General features: G+C 43.2%; 1 protein-coding gene across 4 annotated transcripts in view; it reads right to left on the bottom strand.

Annotated features, from left to right (window-relative positions):
• The window catches only part of WWC1 (WW and C2 domain containing 1), a 173,874-nt gene that overhangs the window by 68,947 nt on the left and 85,568 nt on the right, over nt 1–19,359 (bottom strand). For all 4 annotated transcript variants that reach the window (XM_025389035.1, XM_025389036.1, XM_025389037.1 and 1 more), the window contains exons 3-5: nt 14,903–15,106; nt 2,833–2,909; nt 724–803 (exon numbers count right to left, since the gene is read on the bottom strand). In XM_025389035.1, the coding sequence (XP_025244820.1) occupies nt 724–803; nt 2,833–2,909; nt 14,903–15,106 (361 nt within the window). The remainder of the gene's footprint in view (nt 1–723; nt 804–2,832; nt 2,910–14,902; nt 15,107–19,359) is intronic.

The following is a 19,359-nucleotide window of genomic DNA, read 5'->3' as shown; positions in this document are numbered from 1 at the left end:
AGGCTTAATACCTGGGTGATGAAATAATCTGTACAACCAACCCCCATGACACAAGTTTACCTGTATAACGAACCTGCACATGTACCCCGAAGTTAAAATAAAAGTTAAAAAAAAAAAAAGAGAAGACGAAGACACAACAGAGCTGTATTTTACCTGGCCACAGCTCAGCTTCTAAAGGTGAAAATTATATTTGGTGAAAGTTATCCTGGAAACTCCTTAAGTCACCCATAGAGCACAATGTACATGGCATCGTGCATACTTTTCTGGTAATTGGTTTTCGCTAGAAGAGATCATTATTCCTTCAATGAAGCACTTAGTGAGTGCTTTTAGGGGATGTGGAAGAAAGGAGTGTGTTTTGTTTGCGTGCATATGGGACCCTACTGGATCGACTAGAGATGAGGCGTGTGCACAGAAATGCTCGGCAGTGCTTGTTTCTGTGACTGGATAGTAACACTCGGCTGAGTGGAACAGATCTTAATGGCTTCAGAAGTCCACAGAACAATGAGAGTTCTGTGGTCTGAAATGACTCCCCTTTCCTCTTTCCAAATCCCACTCTTGGGTGGCAGTATCTTCAGAAAATGCCAGTGGAATAGAACTTGAATGATGAGAGAGCCACATTTTGAGAAGAGAGGAAAAGGATTGAAGGAGAGAGAGACAGAGAGGGCAGGAAGGGAGCCTGGGTGGGGAGCAGCCCCCATGCTCTGCGACGCAGGGTGCACTTACTTCTTCAGGGTCTGAAAGCCACGCTCTTTGAACTGCAGCTCGTGCTGGAGGTGAACCATCTCTCTCTTTAGCTTGTTGACCTGGAGGGCAGCAGACCATACACGGGGCTGGGTCAGAGGCTGACAGCAAGGTGCAGGCTGCCTTCTCCCTAGAAGGGGAATGCAAAGCCTCCCACTGCACCTGCATAATGATTCAGGTCAGCAACCATCGGGCCACACTGGTCAGAGCCCCCTCCCATCACCAATGTTGGCCTTGGTCTCTGCAGATGCCCATTCAGTCAACATCCCAGACAGTGTTTCTGTAGGTCATTCCTAGCCAGTCCTTGCTCCAGGGAAACAGGAGGTGGACAGGAGCTGACCTGGGATAGAGTGGGCCTTCCCACTTCCCTGCTGTGTAACCTCTCTCAAGCCATCTTGCCATCCTGAGCCTCCCTTTCCTGTTCTGATGGATGAGGACAATGGCAATTCCCAGGGCCGTGGATCACTTAAAGCTGGCAGAGGCCATGAAAGTGCTTCACGTGGAGGCAAGAGGCAATGTAGTAACTTTAGTGGCAAGACGTGCCCTAGGAGCTAGGCAAGGTCTGCTGGTTTGTGTGGCTTACACTGTATTATTCAACTTTTAAAATGAGTTGCTAATAATCAAATCTTCAGAAAGTTCATATAATAAACCTAGACACATAGTTCCTTTCTGAAAACATCTGAAGATCTGGTAACACTGAACCCACATTCCAGCACGGGCACAACAGACTAGAATTCAAATGCAATTACCTTTAAGACTGGGCAGACCTCTCCTGGTTACACAGTCACCACGACTCTCTACTGCCTCACCCCCAGCCCACATCCCTCATTTATGTCTTCTTGCAGGCATTTGAGTTTGTGGAAACTGTTAAATTCTTTGAGTTTAACGAAACCACTTTTCAAAATACTGACTTTGCCATGAGCAGATAATTTCACTGCTGTGCCTCAGTTTCCATACTGGTAAAAATGGAAATACTAATATTTATTCCCTAAGGTAATCATGAAGTAATTAAAATAAGATAATGCAGAATAATCAGTAGCTAGGAAGACAGTACACTATATTAGAAACTTTGGAGTAAGACTTGAATCTCTTGTGACCTTGGGCCAGTTTCTTAGCTCCCGTAAGCCTCTGTTTGCTCATCTTTAAAATGCAGATGACAGCTTGGTGGTGGCTCATGCCTGTGTTCACAGCACTTTGGGAGGCCAAGGCAGGTGGATCAGCTAAGGTCAGGAGTTTGAGACCAGCCTGACTAATATGGTGAAACCCCATCTCTACTAAAAATACAAAAATTGCTGGGCATGGTGGCGTGTGCCTGTAATCCCAGCTACTCGGGAGACTAAGATAAGAGAATTGCTTGAACCTGGGAGGGCGGAGGTTGCAGTGAGCCAAGATTGCGCCACTGTACTCCATCCAGCCTGGGTGACACAGTGAGCCTCCGTCTCAGAAAATAAATAAATAAAATAAAATAAAATAAAATGCGGCTGGGAGCAGTGGCTCACGCCTGTAATCCCAGCACTTTGGGAGGCCACGGCGGGTGAATCATGAGGTCAGGAGATCGAGACCATCCTGGCTAATGTGGTGAAACCCCGTCTCTACTAAAAATACAAAAAATTAGCCAGGCATGGTGGCGGGCGCCTGTAGTCCCAGTTACTCGGGAGGCTGAGGCAGGAGAATGGCATGAACCCAGGAAGCGGAGTTTGCAGTGAGCCAAGATCACACCACTGCACTCTAGGCTGGGCGACAGAGTAAGACTCTGTTTCAAAAAATAAATAAATAAATAAATAAAAATAAATAAATTTTAAAAATGCAGATGACAGTAGTTATTTCACAGAGTTGTTGCAAGGACACGGGAAAATACACATGAGGTATTTCGCACTGTGCCTGGTATATGGTGACTGCTTGTGAAATGGCAGCTGCTACAACCATTACTATTACTGTGACTACTGCTTCCACTGTTATTATTTAGGGCCTTGCTAGCACTGGCTGTCATAGCCTGGCTGAAGCATCTGTTCTGGCCTTGTGGGTGGGCTTGTGGCCTAAGACCTCAGTGGCACCCATCACTAGCACATAGCATAGGTGAAGAGGTCCTACCCGGGATTTTGCAGTGGCAATTTCAGCTTTCAGGATCTCAGGGTCATACTTAGAGCTGGATGATGAACCAGAGACCACTGTAAGGAAAAAAGAAAAACAAGAATATCAGTAGAAGAAACAGATTTCAGCAAAGTTGACTCATTGGCCATCTAAATAAACCTAGAAAGGAAGGACTAAAAGTGAACAGCCTGAATGTTCAACAAAGGGGGATTTATTACATAAAGATGGTACATGCGTAAATGGGGACTACACAACTTAAAATGAGGATGAAGAATATTGAACGACAAGGGAAAATGTCAAAACTCATTATGTGAAAGCAAGTTTACAAAAAAAGTGTAAAGAATAATTTATATTTGGGCCCACGCATGGTGGCTGAAGCTTGTAATACCCGTCCTTTGGGAGGCTGAGGCAGGGGGATCACTTGAAATCAGGAGTTTAAGACCAGCCTGGCCAATGTGGGGAAATCCTGTCTCTGCTAAAAATACAAAAACTAGCTGGGCATGGTGGCGGGCGCTTGTAGTCCCAGCTACTCAGGCGACTGAAGTATGAGAATTGCTTAAACCTGGGAGGCAGAGGTTGCAGTGAGCTGAAATCTCGCCATCACATTCCAGCCTGGGTGACAGAGTGAGACTCCGTCTCAAAAAAAAAAAGAATAATTTAAATTTGGAAAATATGCAGTTTCCAAATATACACACACATATGCATTTTAAAAAGACTGAAAAAAAATACCAAAGAGAACACTGATATCTAGAGAGTTAGACGGTAAATGATATTATCATCTTTATATTTTTATCTTTTCTTTTTTAAAAAAACAGTAAACATAGGCTTTAACAATCAGAAAAAAATAACTAAAAGTATTGTTGATTGTACTTTATAATATTAATGTCCATTCGAAAAGGAAAATCAATTACACATAATCTTACCACCCTAATACAATTATCTTTTTCCCAGGTTGCCTTCCAGTATATACCCATGGTTCTGTCGTGTAGTTGTAACCTTACTATATTTTAAAAATAGTATTTATTTATGTCTTGAAAAAGGATTTTAAGGCTTATGAAAGTGAACACTACATAGTAAAATACATTTAAACTAAGGAAAACGAGACAAAGAGAAAATAAGGATAAGGAAACAAACTGGCGACAGGCTCTGAGCCTCATAACTGGTAATGTGAGGGGGAAATAGGACCAGATATAAGATTTGTGGTGTCCTTAAGGTAAACACAATCCCACTGTTCAGAAAAGAACAGTTATTCTTGGTCAAGAGGCCAGAGAAGTATTTCTCCTGTGAGTCCTGAGTCCTTAATCACACTGAAGGAACCATTTCATCACCTCCCCTGTCTACCTACTAGCATCTGAACACTCTTTCCTGTTCACATGTAGCCAAATCACCTGCTGAGATCTGGGTTTTTCTTTTCTTTCCTTTTGTATGTTTTGAGATGAAGTCTTACTCTATTGCCCAGACTGGAGTGCAGTGGCACAATCTCAGCTCACTGCAACCTCCGCCTCCTGAGTTCAAGCTGTTCTCCTGTCTCAGCCTCCCGAGTAGCTGGGATTACAGGTGCGCTCCACCACGCCCAGATAATTCTGTACTTTTAGCAGAGACAAGGTTTCACCATATTGACCAGGCTGGTCTTAAACTCCTGACCGCAGGTGATCTGCCCACCTCGGCCTCCCAAAGTGCTGGGATTACAGGTGTGAGCCACTGTGCCTGGCTAGCATCTGAACACTCTTTAACGTTCACATGTAGCCAGATCACCTGCTGAGATCTGGGTTTTTCTGAGGATAGAGAAGCTTATTTGGTGATTGCTGACAATTTTCAGTGTCTGGAGGTAGGCATGACAGTCTTGAGGGGAATGCTACGGTTTGGCTTTCTTTAAAAATATTTTAATAGGCCTTTTGGTTATGCATAAGGCATTAAAATGTAATATTTGGAAGTTTGGGGAAAGAGAAAACTACTCTGCATAATAACATAAAAGATGTTTGGCACCACAGGAAGTGTTGCGTTTCTGCTGAATTTACAATGATAATGATGATGGAGAAGACGACGACCGAGGTTTACCAGAAGAGATGAGTGAGGACAATGCTGGGGTGGCAAGAGCCTTGTAGCCTTTGTCTCAAGCATGGAACAGGGAATCCATGTACAGAGATGTTTTATTGCCAATTTAAAGCTTTCATCTCCTGGTGTCTAATTCCTTTGGTCTTTGCTGGACTTGGGGATTTCAGGGACAGACCTGGCTGGATATTTAGCTGGAGGTATCACCTTAAGCACACAATGTAGGGAGGTTATAATATTATCATGTTATAATAAAATGACCTTGAACAAAATGATGTTATTTGAGGACCTGCTGTATTTCCCAAATAGATACTTTCAATAAAATATTAAGACAGTTAACACCATTTATCACTCACTGATCCACAGTAATAACAGGGTGAAAGAAGACAGGAGTAGTCAGTGTGGCAATAACCTGGGAATACACACAGAAAGGTCCTCAAAGGGTCTGGGGTGGAGCAGGGGATGTCTGTTCTATGAGCACCCTGTCCTGCCAACCACCCTGCTCATCAGGCTGTGCCTCTGGACGTGGGTCTGTACTGTGGGGCAATGTTGAGGCGACTGTGGCAGCAGCATGGAAGAGCCTGTAAAAATTGCAAGACGTGACTCAGACAGGGAGAGGTTGGCTGTGGGGACCAGTCATGCCAAGGCTGACTTGAGGCATGCATCGTGTTCCTTGGGCATGCCCAGAAATCCTGGAGACAAAGGATGCCAAAAAGAAGAGATTCTCGCCAATTGGGCCACCAGGAGCTTTAATGTTTACACTCTGGAGTACCACTGTGAAGTGCACAATTTGTACCTAAAGCTGCTGACACGAGATGTAGCCTGTTACTTATCATTTTGTAAGTAAATGTTTGGTTGAGGTAAAAAATACATACATAGAAGTGCACACATCATGTATGTACAGCTTGAGGATTTTTCACAAAAGAAACACGCTCAAGCAATCAGCACTCCAATCAAGAAAACAGGTCAGTAGCCTCTCCTTTGTGTCTGCATCCCTTCACTATCCTCTATTATGAGAACTTTTTTTTTTTTTTTTAATTGAGATGGAGTCTCCCTCTGTTGCCCAGGCTGGAATGCAGTGGCGTGAACTCGGCTCGCTGCCACCTCTGCCTCCCAGGTTCAAGCTATTCTTCTGCCTCAGCTTCCCGAGTAGCTGGGATTACAGGTGCCCACCACCACGCCCAGCGAACTGTAGTATTTTTAGTAGAGACAGGGTTTCACCATGTTGACCAGGCTGGTCTCAAACTCCTGACCTCAAGTGATCCACCTGCCTCGGCCCCCCAAGTTCTGGGATTACAGGCATGAGCCACCGCGCCTGGCCCTACTACAAGAATCCAATAGGGCTTAAAATACTGTCTTGCCCCAATGTTTAACAGTTCTTAATTTTTAGTTTTTATTAAAGTTATATATAAACACAGTTCATATGAACAGTCCAACATAGGACAAGATTTGCTATAAAAAAGAGCATTCCACAACCCCTATCCCCATAACTCACACCCTAAAAGAAAATCATTTTCAATGTCTTCAGTGGCTACCTCTATGTATCTAATAATATGCATGCATTACTGCTTCTTGATCTTTTCTGTTTTTGGCATTACTTACTTACTTATCTCTCAGGAGGATGGGCACTCAGCCTCCCTTTTTTCCCCACCCCCTACAGCACACACATGCACCTCTCCCATCTCCCCATCATCCTAAAAGCAATAGTATACGCTTGATGAAAGCGAGCTTCAGTGTTTGCATTATTTTTACTCTGCAAACACTATTCAGGGTGGAATCAGCTAGCTGACTTTGCTTACTTTTACTTTTCAGCACTTTTTTTTCCCCTTGAGTTAATTATTGTCATTTTTACATTTGCTTAGTTTCTACAAACTTATCACTAATTCAACCTCACATTCTGCCGGTTACCTAAATCTCATCTCCTAAAGTCCAGACCAGTGTGAATCTGGTGAGTTTTCTATTTTGGGATCTGTCCTGCCAGGGCTTCTGCCCTGCTTCAGTGTGAGCGAGCTGCTCTCTGTGCTTGGCTGGCTTCCTGAGATCCCCCTTTGTGTTCCTCTGCGTGTCTCCTCACCTCTCTGTATACCACGTCTTCCTTTTCTTGGTCTACCCCCTCATTTTGGTAGAACATCATCTCCAGTAGCTTCCTGAGAAAGAAACCATGAAGGAAACGAACTTTCTGAAATCTCACATGTCTGAAAATAGCCTTATTCGGTCCTACACTTGATTAAAGGTAGTTTTGCTGGATATAGAATTCTAGGTCAGAAATAATTTTCCTTAAAACCTGAAGGCATTGCACCATGGTCTTTTAGGTTTCCATCGCTATTAGTGAGAAGTCTGGAGCTATTCTGAGTCCTGATCATTTCTGTGTGACCTGATTTATTTCTCTCTGAAAGCTTTTAGGATCTTGAATTATCCCAGTGTTTGAAGTTCCACAATGAGATATCTTGGTGTGAGCCGACTTTCATCCACTGTGTTGGACACTCAGTGAACCCTTTCAGTCTAAAAATTCTCCTCCTTCAGTTCTGGGAAATGTTTCTGAATTATTTCCGCGATGCTTTTCTCGTCTGTTTCCTCTGTTCTATCTGGAACATGTTTTCCTCAGATAGTGGATTTCCTGTCCTTGTAGTCTATTTTTTTTCCCTCTTATTTTCAATCTTGTATTTTTGCTCTGATTTTTAGGTTTCCTCAGTTTTATTTTCCAGTCTTCCTTTGGAGTTTTCATGTCTACTCTCATATTTTAATTTCCAAGAGCTCTTTTTTATTCTCTGAAGTTTCCTTTTTAAACAATGTAGTACCGTGCTCTTGTTTCCTGACCACATAGCTTCTCTTAATGTTCTCTTCTTCATGTATACTCCTTGTTTCCTCCAAGCTCTCCCTTCACCACATGTTGGTTTGAGTCTCTATTTTCTCTGTTAGAGGCTTTCCTCGGATATCTGGAATCTTGGTTATCTGATCACATTTAAGGATGGGAGCCCAAAATGCTAACTGGAGCGGGGTTTGTGGACTGTGAGTTGCATAGCACATGATTTGTTTTCTATTTTTAAAATTTATTTTATTATTTAAGAGACAGGGTGTCTGTTGCCCAGGCTGAAGTGCAGTGGCACAATCATAGCTCACTGTAACCTTGAACTCCCGGGCTCAGGGAATCCTCCTGCCTCAGCCTACTGAACAGCTGGGCCTACAGGTGCCTGCCACCACACTCGGATAATTTTCTTCTTTAAATTTTTGGTAGAGATGAGGTCTTACTATGTTGCCCAGGCTGGTCTTAAACTTTTGACTTCAAGTGATTCTCCCATCTCGGTCTCTCAAAATGCTGGTATTACAGGCATGAGCGCCTGGCCACAGCACATGATTTGGCTGGACATGATTTGGTTTCATCCAGGAATCCTCAATGTCAGTGTCTTTCCAGCTTTTCTCTAAAGCTCTTCCCTTGTCAGATTTCCAGTAGAGTTCTCCACTGTCCAGTCTAGAGGGTAATGACCTGGCACCATTCTGGGCACCAAGTGGTATATGAGGGCTAAGGTCTCAATACCCTTCACTTACTCACTGTGCTTTCAGGATAGTACACTCTGGTTCTGAATTTGCCTTGTGTCCTGGAGTCCAGAAACTCTATTTTACCCTCTCCAAAAAATAAACTTCCAGTCATTTGCCAGACTGAAGATGGTGGTTGCCTGACTGTATCAGTTTAAGGAAAAGATCTCATGGTCTAATTGTCTCAGAAACAATTTTTACTCAATCCTCTTTGAGACCCTCCTCCCTTCAGTCTTACTTGCAGAAATAGCTGCTGCCACCAACATCCACGGTTTTTGCAAGTGCTCTATAGAACAGTGTTGTGAGCCTTCCTCACTATCAGCCCATTTTCTCTTTTCTCAGGTCTGCTACATAGGTTGCCACCTGTCTGTCTGCTGTCCAGCCTCCAAATTTTACTGCTGCTCCTTCTCCAATTTTCCCTAATCTTATATATACGTATGCCTTAAAAAATATATTTTATCTGATATTCTCCTAGTTTTGCAGTGAGTAAAATCAAGTGAGTGGTTCAACTGGCATTTTTTAGTTTTTAGAGATGAGATCTTACGATGTTGCCTGTACTGGAATCCTGGGCTCAAGCAATCCTCCCACTTCAGCCTCCTGAGTAACTGGAACTACACGTGTATGCCACCACGCCTGGCTTCAACTGGCATTTTTAACTGGAAGGCCCCCAATGATTTATTTTCCAAATGGCAAATCAAGGCCTAGTGAGGGGAAAATACGATAAGGTCCCAAAGAACCCAGTTCTCCTGAGTTCTCACCTTTTAGAGGGTGGAAGAAGCAAGTGTAGCTGAAGAACCTTAGTATTTGACTGACTGACGTGGGTTAAATTAAGAAAATTGATTTTGAGATCAGATATATCTGGTTACAAAGGCTACCTTGCCACTCTTTACCAGTGTGCCTTTGGGGAAGCCACTTCCTCTTTGGAGGCCTCAGTTCCCTTGTCTGCAGAATGGGAACAACACTGTCTTAGAGGACTGTGTGTGTGATTCAGGAGGGAGGTTACTTAGAGTGACTAACATATTGGCCTCCAGGCATACAACAGGTGCATATTAAATGTTAGTTCCCTTCTTCCCCATGGAGCTAGAGATTACACCAGAGAGTCGACAGCAAAGTCTCCATCCCCAAGGCAGGGCCCCATCTGTGTCTGGGACCCAGAGCAGCCAAGCCCAGGTGGCAAAACCCTCACAAGCCCTGGCAAGCCATCTGAGTTAGAGAACAGGTATGTGACTTCATCTATCTGTCATGCCAAGAGCTTGACTAGGAAGGCAAACCTGGCTTGTAAAACTTGAAGACAAGAGTCATGATGAGGCTTGGGTCACACCTTGTTTAACTGGGATGCTTGGGCTGGGGGAATCCCAGTTTCTGTGTGGTTTGAATCTCAGATCCAGTTGCCTGAAATGACCCCAGTCCTTTCAGATGGAAGATACTTAACACTGAAAATGGTGGTGATGCCTCTGAGGCCAGTGGAGCTCTTGGGAGTGTCTGGAAGTCATATGACAAGGATGAGGAACTGCATTGTTTACTTCCTACCTTTGATCATGGATTTATTGTTATTGGTTCCAGAGATCTGTTAAAAAAAAAACCCTCTTTTTCATTTACAATGCTAACGAATTAATAATAATAATTTACTGAGAGGTTAAGAATATGAAAAATACTATTCCAAGGACTTTACATTTGTTAACTAATTTAGGCCCCATAACATGCCCGTGAAGATTATCCTAAGATTAGACTGATTTTATAGATGAAGAAAACTGAGGCACAGAAGTGGCATAACTTGTGCAAGGTTACAACAATTAGTAATTTGCATATCCTTGATTTGAACCAAAAAAGTCTGGTTCCAGAGTTCATAGTCTCAAAATATTATGTGTTTCCTATCAATAGGACTATTTATTGAGCCATTAATATGTTCTAAGGAAACAGTACCAAGTGTCTTACCTAGACCAGTGGTTTGGGCAGTTTTATCCCCTATGACTTATGACAAAATCTAGAGACACTTTTTTTTTTTTTTTTTTTTTTTTTGAGACGGAGTCTCGCTGTGTCTCCCAGGCTGGAGTGCAGTGGCGTGATCTCGGCTCACTGCAAGCTCCGCCTCCCGGGTTCACGCCATTCTCCCGCCTCAGCCTCCCAAGTAGCTGGGACTACAGGCGCCCGCCACCTCGCCCGGCTAGTTTTTTGTATTTTTAGTAGAGACGGGGTTTCACCATGTTAGCCAGGATAGTCTCGATCTCCTGACCTCATGATCCACCCACCTCGGCCTCCCAAAGTGCTGGGATTACAGGCTTGAGCCACCGCGCCCGGCCTAGAGACACTTTTTGTTATCACAACTTGGGTGGGGGTGCTACTGGCATCTAGTGGGTACAGAACAAGGATGCTGCTAAACACTCTATAATACACAGCCCTCACAAAGAAGAGTTACTCAGACAGCAATGTTAATGCTGCTGAGGTTAGGAAACTCTGACATGGTCCCATGAGATGAAGGTACTATTAACATTTCTGCCTGACTGGCTTAGTCAGTAGAGAATGAGACTCTTAATCTTAGGGTCATAGATTCAGGCCCCATGTTGGGTGCCAAGAATTTAAAAATTAACTAAAAAAAAAAAAATTCAATAGTTAAACATAAAGATTCTGAGACTTAAAGAGGGAATATGCTCCCCTAGAGAACACCTAGGGGCAGTGCAGCTGCCACCTCCCACTACAGTGCTTTCTTTTTTTTTTTTTTTTAGGGAAGGAGTCTCACTCTGTCCCAGGCTGGAGTGCAGTGGTGCTGTCTCAGCTCACTGCAACCTCCGTCTCCTGGGTTCAAGCAAGTGATTCTCCTGCCTCAGCCTCCCGAGTAGCTGGGACTACAGGTGTGAGCCACCACGCCCAACTAATTTTTGTATTTTTAGTAGAGACGGGGTTTCACCATGTTGGTTGGGATGGTCTCAATCTCCTGATCTCATGATCTGCCTGCCTCAGCCTCCCAAAGTGCTGGGATTACAGGCATGAGCCACCGTGCCTGGCCTCCTACTACAGCGCTTCTCATGTGAATGTTTCATTCTCATAGTGCCCAACTCTGGTTTTTAATTTTGGAAACGTTTTATCTATAGACAATTTGAAAGAATAATATAATGAATCTCAATATATCCTTCTCTTAGAGCCACGAATTTTTAATATTTTTCCAAGCTTCTTCTTGCCATACCTCTTCTCACCCCAGTTCTTTCTTCCTCTCATTAGGGTGGTTCACAGTAAGCCCTCCATTAATCATGATTAGAAATGGTGGCAAAAGACGAAAATCTGGACCATATTCAAAGCCATCAATGTGTCATCGACAATTATTTATTTATTTATTTATTTATTTATTTATTTATTTATTTATTTGAGATGGAGTCTCGCTCTGTCCCCCAGGCTGGAGTACAGTGGTGCAATCTTGGTTCACTGCAACATCCGCCTCCCAGGTTCAGGCAATTCTCCTGCCTCAGTCTCCTGAGTAGCTGGGACTACAGTAGCTGCCACCATGCTTGGCTAATTTTTGTATTTTCAGAAGATAGAAGGTTTTACCGTGTTGGCTAGGCTGGTCTCAAACTCCTGACCTCAGTTGATCCACCACCTCAGCCTCCCAAATTGCTGGGATTATAGGTGTGAGCCACCATGCCCGGATGAGTTTTTCCTTTTTTCTTTCCTTTCCTTTTTTTCTTGGACTTTTTTTTGGAATAAACTGCAGATATGCTGCCACATGCATCTTCATAAAATCTATGTAGACATTCTCCTACATATTCATAACTCCATTATCACAACTCAGGAAAGTCTCCAATTGTCTGAGAATGTCTTTTAGGGCTGCTTTTCCCCCATTTCATGCTCTAATTCAAGGTACAAACATTTCATTTGGTGATATGCCTCTTTAGACTTTAAAAAAAAAACCTAGTCTAATTGTCTTATAGAATAATCCATATTATGGATTTGTCTGGCTGTGCTCTTGATTAGATTCATATTAAATATTCTTGTGAGGGATCCTCCATGATGTCTTTACTGCATCACATCAGAAGGCATTGATATCACCTGGTCTCATTACTGGTCATGCTAATTTTACCACTATGTAAAGTGGTGGCTGCACATCTCTCCAATGTAAAAGTACATCCTTCTGAAATTAGTGAGTGATCTGTGGGGTAATTCTCATTACCTGACATGTAATTATGAATCCATGTAAATATCTTATCCCCCAAAATACAAAGGTTTGTTTTTATTTGTTTTTATATACACCTGACACTTTTTCAAACTGTGGGACTTTAGAGAGAGACAGAGAAATCACTTTGCTCCTTTAAACCTGAGGTTCAACAGGGACAATAACATCTCCCTTCCAGGACTGTTTTAACAATAATGGTATGAACTGAATTGTGTCTCCCCCAAATAAATATAATACATTGATGTCCTAATCCCCCAAGTGATAGTATTTGAAGATAAGGCTTTGGGGAAATAGTCAGGCTTAAATGAGGTCTTGAGGGTAGGGTTCTCATGATGGGATTACTGCCCTTATAGAAAGAGGCACTAGAGAAGGCAGTTGTCTGCAAGCCGGGAAGAGAACCCTCGCCAGAACCTGACCATGCTGGTGCCCGAATTTCAGACGTCCAGGCTCCAGAACTGTAAGAAGATAAATGTCTATCGTTTAAGTCACCCAATCTATGGTATTTTGTTATGGCAGCTCGAGTTGACTAAGACAGATTAAGTGCTAAAACCTTCCTAAGAGTCTCCAGAATATTACTTGACACAGAATAGCTAATGAATGTAATAGAGTTCTTTTCTATAATCGCTGAGATTCCGGGGGTTTTCCTGAGCTGCTAAGGAAAAAGGCAGGGCTGGGACAGTAAGTACCCTGGCAGAGTTTGCCCTGTCTTGGTAGCAGACAGAACTTCTCAAAGTGAGGGCTTCACGCTGGAGGAGAGTTCAATGGCCCAACCCAGCCATGGCCACCCTGACACCAAGCCCTGACACTAGTCCCCCTGGCCTGGCCCACACTGAAAATATTGTGGGGACAACAGAATGGATTTGCAAGTTATCACTATCTCTCACCAGCTGTAAGACCCTGGGCACACTGTTGATCCTAAGCCTCAGTTTCCTAATCTGTTAAAAGGTGACATTAATTGTTCTTGCTCATAGAACTGTTATGAGAATTAACAGAAATAGCATATTCAGACCATAGCAGAGTGCCTAGCATGAAACAGAGACTGAATAAATATAGGAACAATCTGGTTATTAGAAATAGTGAGACTTGGCATGATGGCTTATGCCTGTAATCCCAGCACTTTGGGAGGCTGAGGCAGGTGGATCACCTGAGGTCAGGAGTTCAAGAACAGCCTGGTCAACATTGGGAAATTCTGTCTCTAATAAAAATACAAAAATTAGCTACTTGAAAGGCTGAGACAGGAGATTGCTGGAACCTGGGAGGCGGAGGTTACAGTGAGCCAAGACTGCGCCACTGCACTCCAGCTCAGGTGACAGAGAGAGGGTTCACCTCAAAGAAAAGAAAAGAAAAAAGGGAAAAAAAAAGAACAAGGGGATTTTGGTGTGCTTGCTCTCCTCCTTTGGGTATCAGGAATAGGATAGGAGCCCTGCCCTTACCAAGTTTATGTTCTGGTGGAGGAAATATTGATAACATACAAGCAGATGTATTGTGACATGTGCTATGAAGGAAATAGACAGCCATGGCTGAGACTAGAGTTGCGGAAGAGAGGCTTCTGATAGAGTTGTCAGGGCAGGCCTCTCAGAGGTGATGACCTGAAGGATGAGACTTGAAGACTGAGAAGGATTTAGCCTTGCAAATGGATGGGTGACAAAGCATTCTAGGAAGGGGACCGGCAAATACTAAGGGACTGAGGTGGAAAATTGCAGGGTGGGGTAGGGAAGCAGAATGGGGGGCTGGGGACTCAGTGCATCTGGAGCCTAGTGAGGAGGGCATGAGATGAGGCAGGAGTGGCTGGCAGGGGACTAACCACAGAAGGCTGTGTAGGCCATGGAAAGAGTGACGGGAAGCCACTGAAGGGCATTTGATTGTTTTGAAATTGTGGTAAATATATGCAACATAAAATTTACCATTTTAGCCATTAATTAAGTGTACTGTTCAGTAGCATTAAGTACATTTACACTGTTGTGAACGTACTACCATCCACCTCTAAGAAATTTTTCTTCTTCCCAAACTGGAACTCTGTACTTGTTAACTAAGAATTCCCCACTCCCAATTCCCCTAGTCCCTGAAAGTTTTTAAACAAGGAGATATGTAACCCGATTGGCATTCTAAGATGATTACAAATGAAATAAAATGAAATGCAAATGGCAAATGAATCACTGCAAGGCACAGGTAGGAGCAGGAAGAGCAGTAGACAAGATGGTGGTTTGGACAAAGAGTAGAGGTGAAGAAAAATGGGCAGACTTGAGAAGCAATACTGGCAGAACTCAGTGTGGCCATTCTCTGTTGGTGTTGGTGGGGGTGGTGGTAGTGGGAGGTACTCACAGCTGACCTGGGAGCCCAGCTTGTGCTCCCAGACGGCATGCAGCTGCTGGTACTCCTGCTGTGCAAGCTCCAGGCGCTGCTGCTTCACCTGGTAGATCTCTTTTTGAGCACTCAGAGCCTCCTGGGCCACCACCAGGTAATCCTTCAGCATATGTTCCTGTTCCCGCCGCCATTGTACTCGAGGATCCTCAATCTGAGTGGTTTCTGGAACAGACCCCAGAGATTCTAGGTCAGCATCTCACAAATATCTGTTGGGCTGGTAGCCTGTGGAATCCACTAACAGAAAACAAAAAGTAAAATGCATAGACAAATCACAATAAATGTAAGTAGGGCAAACTCATTTACTAAATGACAGTGATTCTCCGTTTGGAGTAGTCAAACAAATAATAAGCCGGGGGGCTGGGTGCGGTGGCTCATGCCTGTAATCCCAGCACTTTGGGAGGCTGAGGCAGGTGGATCACTTGAGGTCAAGGAGCTTGAGACCAGCCTGGTCAACATGGTAAAACCCCGTCTCTACTAAAAATACAAAAAGTAGCCAGTATGGTGGCAGGCACCTGTAATCCCAGCTACTCAGGAGGCTGAGGCAGAAGAATTGCTTGAACCCGGGACGGGGAGGTTGCAGCAAGCTGAAATTGTGCCACTGTACTCCAGCGAGACTCTGTCTCAAAAAAAAAAAAAAAAAAAGAATAAACCAGGATCAATTAATTTCCAAACCCAATGTCAATCTCTGAGAACAGCCTGAATAAGGATCCGGCTGGAGTACTAATCTAGACAGAGAGGTTCAAGGTAATATCCCTTAGTGAAGACTAAAGGAAAGAAAAATAACTAACGTTTCAGAGAATATGGAGAAATAGGTACCCCACAGCCAGCTGGAAATGTAAATTAGAATAGCCTTACTAGAAGACTATCTGACTACGCAAATTAAGAGCCTTAAAATGTTAATACGCTTTGACCAATAATTCTCCCTACAGTAATTCATTATAAAAAGTAATTTAAATTCAGTCAAACATATATTTGTACAAAATCATGATAATAATAATATATTATGAAATAGCAAGCACATGTCATTCATTCTACGGTAAGTGCTATTCTAAGTACTTTACATACGTTTACTTCTTAAATCCTGACACTAACCTTATAGATTCTATTACTATCCCCATTATACCAATGAGAAAACTGAGACATAGGTTAAGTAACTTGCTCAAAGACACGTAGGAAACAAGTGTTCAATAAGTAACTTGCTCAAAGTCACGTAGGAAACAAGTGTTCAAATATGTATGCTATATTCACAGAATGCACTATTATAAAGATAATGCCTTTGAAGAAAAATTAATAAAATGGAAAGGTGCTTATAATATGCAGGTCATAAAATTGAATAAATAATTGTATCTATCAAAATCAACACGCACATTCTCAAAAAGATGAGAAAATAGGAAAATATCAATAGCCAACTAGGTGGCAGAATATTTTAGGATATTTTACTTTTTACAAAATTATGTGTATAAAAAACATACACAATAATGATATGGGAAAAAAAGCAGCTGACTAGCTATGGAAGAGGTTAAAATAACGTCAAAGAATCAATGCCCATGGACTATTAACTCCTCGGTCACCCCCAGTTGTTGGGTGGTGTTAGGAGTGATCAACAAACCAGAAATTGTACAATCAGGACAATGTGGTGAATCCAGCCACCAGATACATGTTGCTTCTGAATTGGTTACTGGTATGTAAAAAATAGAGAGATATATTCATTTAAATCCTGTTTTATGGCTTTTCTTGATCATTCAGAAGTTCTGGCCACCTTGGGTTCACAATTGGCCAGAAATTCCAGCACTCCATCTGTCAAAACCTGGTCTGCTTCATTCACTTATGTCATATGCCTAGCCCTGGGAATACTGGAGTTTATACCTCCCAATCTAGGCCCTTTAGCTCTCATTCCACCTAAACAGGTCCAGTGAGCATCTCCAGTGGAAGAAAGATCAAAGAAGCAGCAGAGCCAAGTTCTTATTGCTGCCAATAATCGCTGTGTTACAACAGAAAGGCTGTTTAACCTCTCTGAATCTAGTTTTGTATCTGTTAAAGGGGTAATGAACCCTGCGTCATGACTTCCCAGGAAACAGGAAATGAACGCATTTGTGCCAGGTAAAGGAAACAAATGATAAAGTAAAACCCAAACGATGGCCTAGGACCAGTTTTTGTTGTTGTTTTCTTTTTCTTTTTTTTTTTTTTTTTGAGGTGGAGTCTTGCTCTGTCTCCCAGGCTGGGGTGCAGTGGCACAATCTCGGCTCACTGCAAACTCTGCCTCCTGGGTTCCAGTAATTCTCCCTGCCTCAGCCTCTCGAGTAGCTGGGATTACAGGCACCCGCCACTACGCCCAGCTAATTTTTGTATTTTTAGTAGAGACAGGGTTTCACCATGTTAACCAGGCTAGTCTTGAACTCCTGACCTCAGGTGACCACCTGCCTTGGCCTCCCAACGTGCTGGGATTACAGGCGTGAGGCACTGTGCCCAGTCTAGGACCAATTTATGAATCGTCTGTGAATAGCAATTCTTCAAGCTTTTCCTCCTTTTTCTGAGAAAAAAAGTGAGGTCTGAAGACTGCTGACAGTAGCTACAAAAAACTGCCCCTCATGAGGAAAGCTTTCCATCCCTTCAAACCAAATGAGAGGCAGGAACGACTGCAAAAATAATACAAAGACAAAACAAAAAAACAAGGGGGAGGTGGAATTTGTAAAACTGGGCTACAGAACAGCTGCTGTGGGTTCCCATCTCCCATCAGCAGCTGTGGATTCCCATGGCGTTCAGGACCTGTGGGTCCCCCTGAGGGATCTGCCCTACACCTCCAGCTGGTACAGGTCACAGAAAAAAGCAGCTCAGCCTGTCTTGAGCAGGTTGACAACGTTTCTTAAAGTTTGCAACTTTTAAAAGATCTGATTTTTCACTGAAAAATAATGAAAAATATAAAAAAGAAAAATCCCACAATTCCACCATGATAAGTTTGTGAAATAAGAGAGTTTTGGCCGGGCGCGGTGGCTCCTGCCTGCAATCCCAGCACTTTTGGAGGCCGAGGCGGGGGGAACATGAGGTCAGGAGATTGAGACCATCCTGGATAACACGGTGAAACCCCGTCTCTACTAAAAATACAAAGAATAAGCCAGGCTTGGTGGCGGGCACATGTAGTCCCAGCTACTCAGGAGGCTGAGGCCGGAAAATGGCGTGAATCCGGGAGGCAGAGTTTGCAGTGAACCGAGATCGCGCCACTGCACTCCAGCCTGGGAGACAGAGCGAGACTCCGTCTCAAAAAAAGAAAAGTTTCCATCTCTCCAATCCCATTGCCCAGAGGTAACTGTTGTTGAGTCTCACGCAGATACTGCCTTCTGATTATATATGATTTTTTGTTTATACATACGTGCCTATATAAACAAGGGTTACTTTAATGCAACATGGACCATGCCAAACATACTGGTCTGTGACTTGTTTTTGTCTCCAAATGATATAGCATGATCATTTTTGCCTGTAGGTGCACCATCTTTTAAACAGCTGTATAGTGTTCCATGCTATGGTATTTGGGTTTATTTAACCAGATCTCAATGGGAAATATCTGAATTGTTTTCAGTCCTTTTACTACTACATTCAATGCTGCAGTAAGGGTTCTTAAAAACATATGTCTATGAATTTGTGCTATTAATTCTGTGGGATAGGCTTCTTAAAGAGAAACCACTAGATGAGAGGGTACACACACTTACAATTTTAATAGATATTACCAAATTACCTTCCAAAGGTAGTTAATATCTGTTCTCAAAGACAGCACCCAAGAGCGTCTCTCCCGCCACATTATCAGTGAAACTGCTTTTTTTTTTTTAAAGTCAGTGCCTCATCCAGTGATTCTGGGTCTTTGCTGCATGTTAGAATTAGCAGAGAAGCTTAAAAAAAAAAAAAAAAAAAAAAAAGAACCCTACCCCTCCCGCCCCAGAACACTTAAATTAGAATTTGCAGGAGTGGGGCTCAGGTATTGAGAGTTTTTAAAGCTTCTCTGGGTGACACTGGAGCAGATACAGCTGAGAGTCCCTGGCTAAACGTTAGAATCACCCGGGAGAAATTTTGAAAAATCTCGATCCTACTCTGGACCAATCAAATTCCAGTCTCTGGGAGTGAGAATAAAACAATGATGATTTACAAAGCTCCCCAAATAATTCCAATGTGCCACCCAAGGTGAGAACCAGTGTCTAAGAGATGGCAAACACATGGGCCGATTGGTCACTGAGGCCAGCAGGTGTGACACGGGCTCCGGGTGGAATCACCTGCCCAGGTGCTGGTTGAAATGCTGGGCCCGTGTCAAGTCCCCTAAGCGACACCTAGGTGGATCCTCCCACAGTGTTCTGGATTTCATCTGGAAGGGGCACCCTCCCTTTGGCCTTAGACCTCAGTCCCGCTCTGTAAAATTATAAAGGTATGTG

Source organism: Theropithecus gelada, chromosome 6 (assembly GCF_003255815.1).
Source record: "Theropithecus gelada isolate Dixy chromosome 6, Tgel_1.0, whole genome shotgun sequence".
Lineage (NCBI taxonomy): Eukaryota > Metazoa > Chordata > Mammalia > Primates > Cercopithecidae > Theropithecus > Theropithecus gelada.
This window is presented reverse-complemented; position numbering and strand designations above follow the sequence as displayed.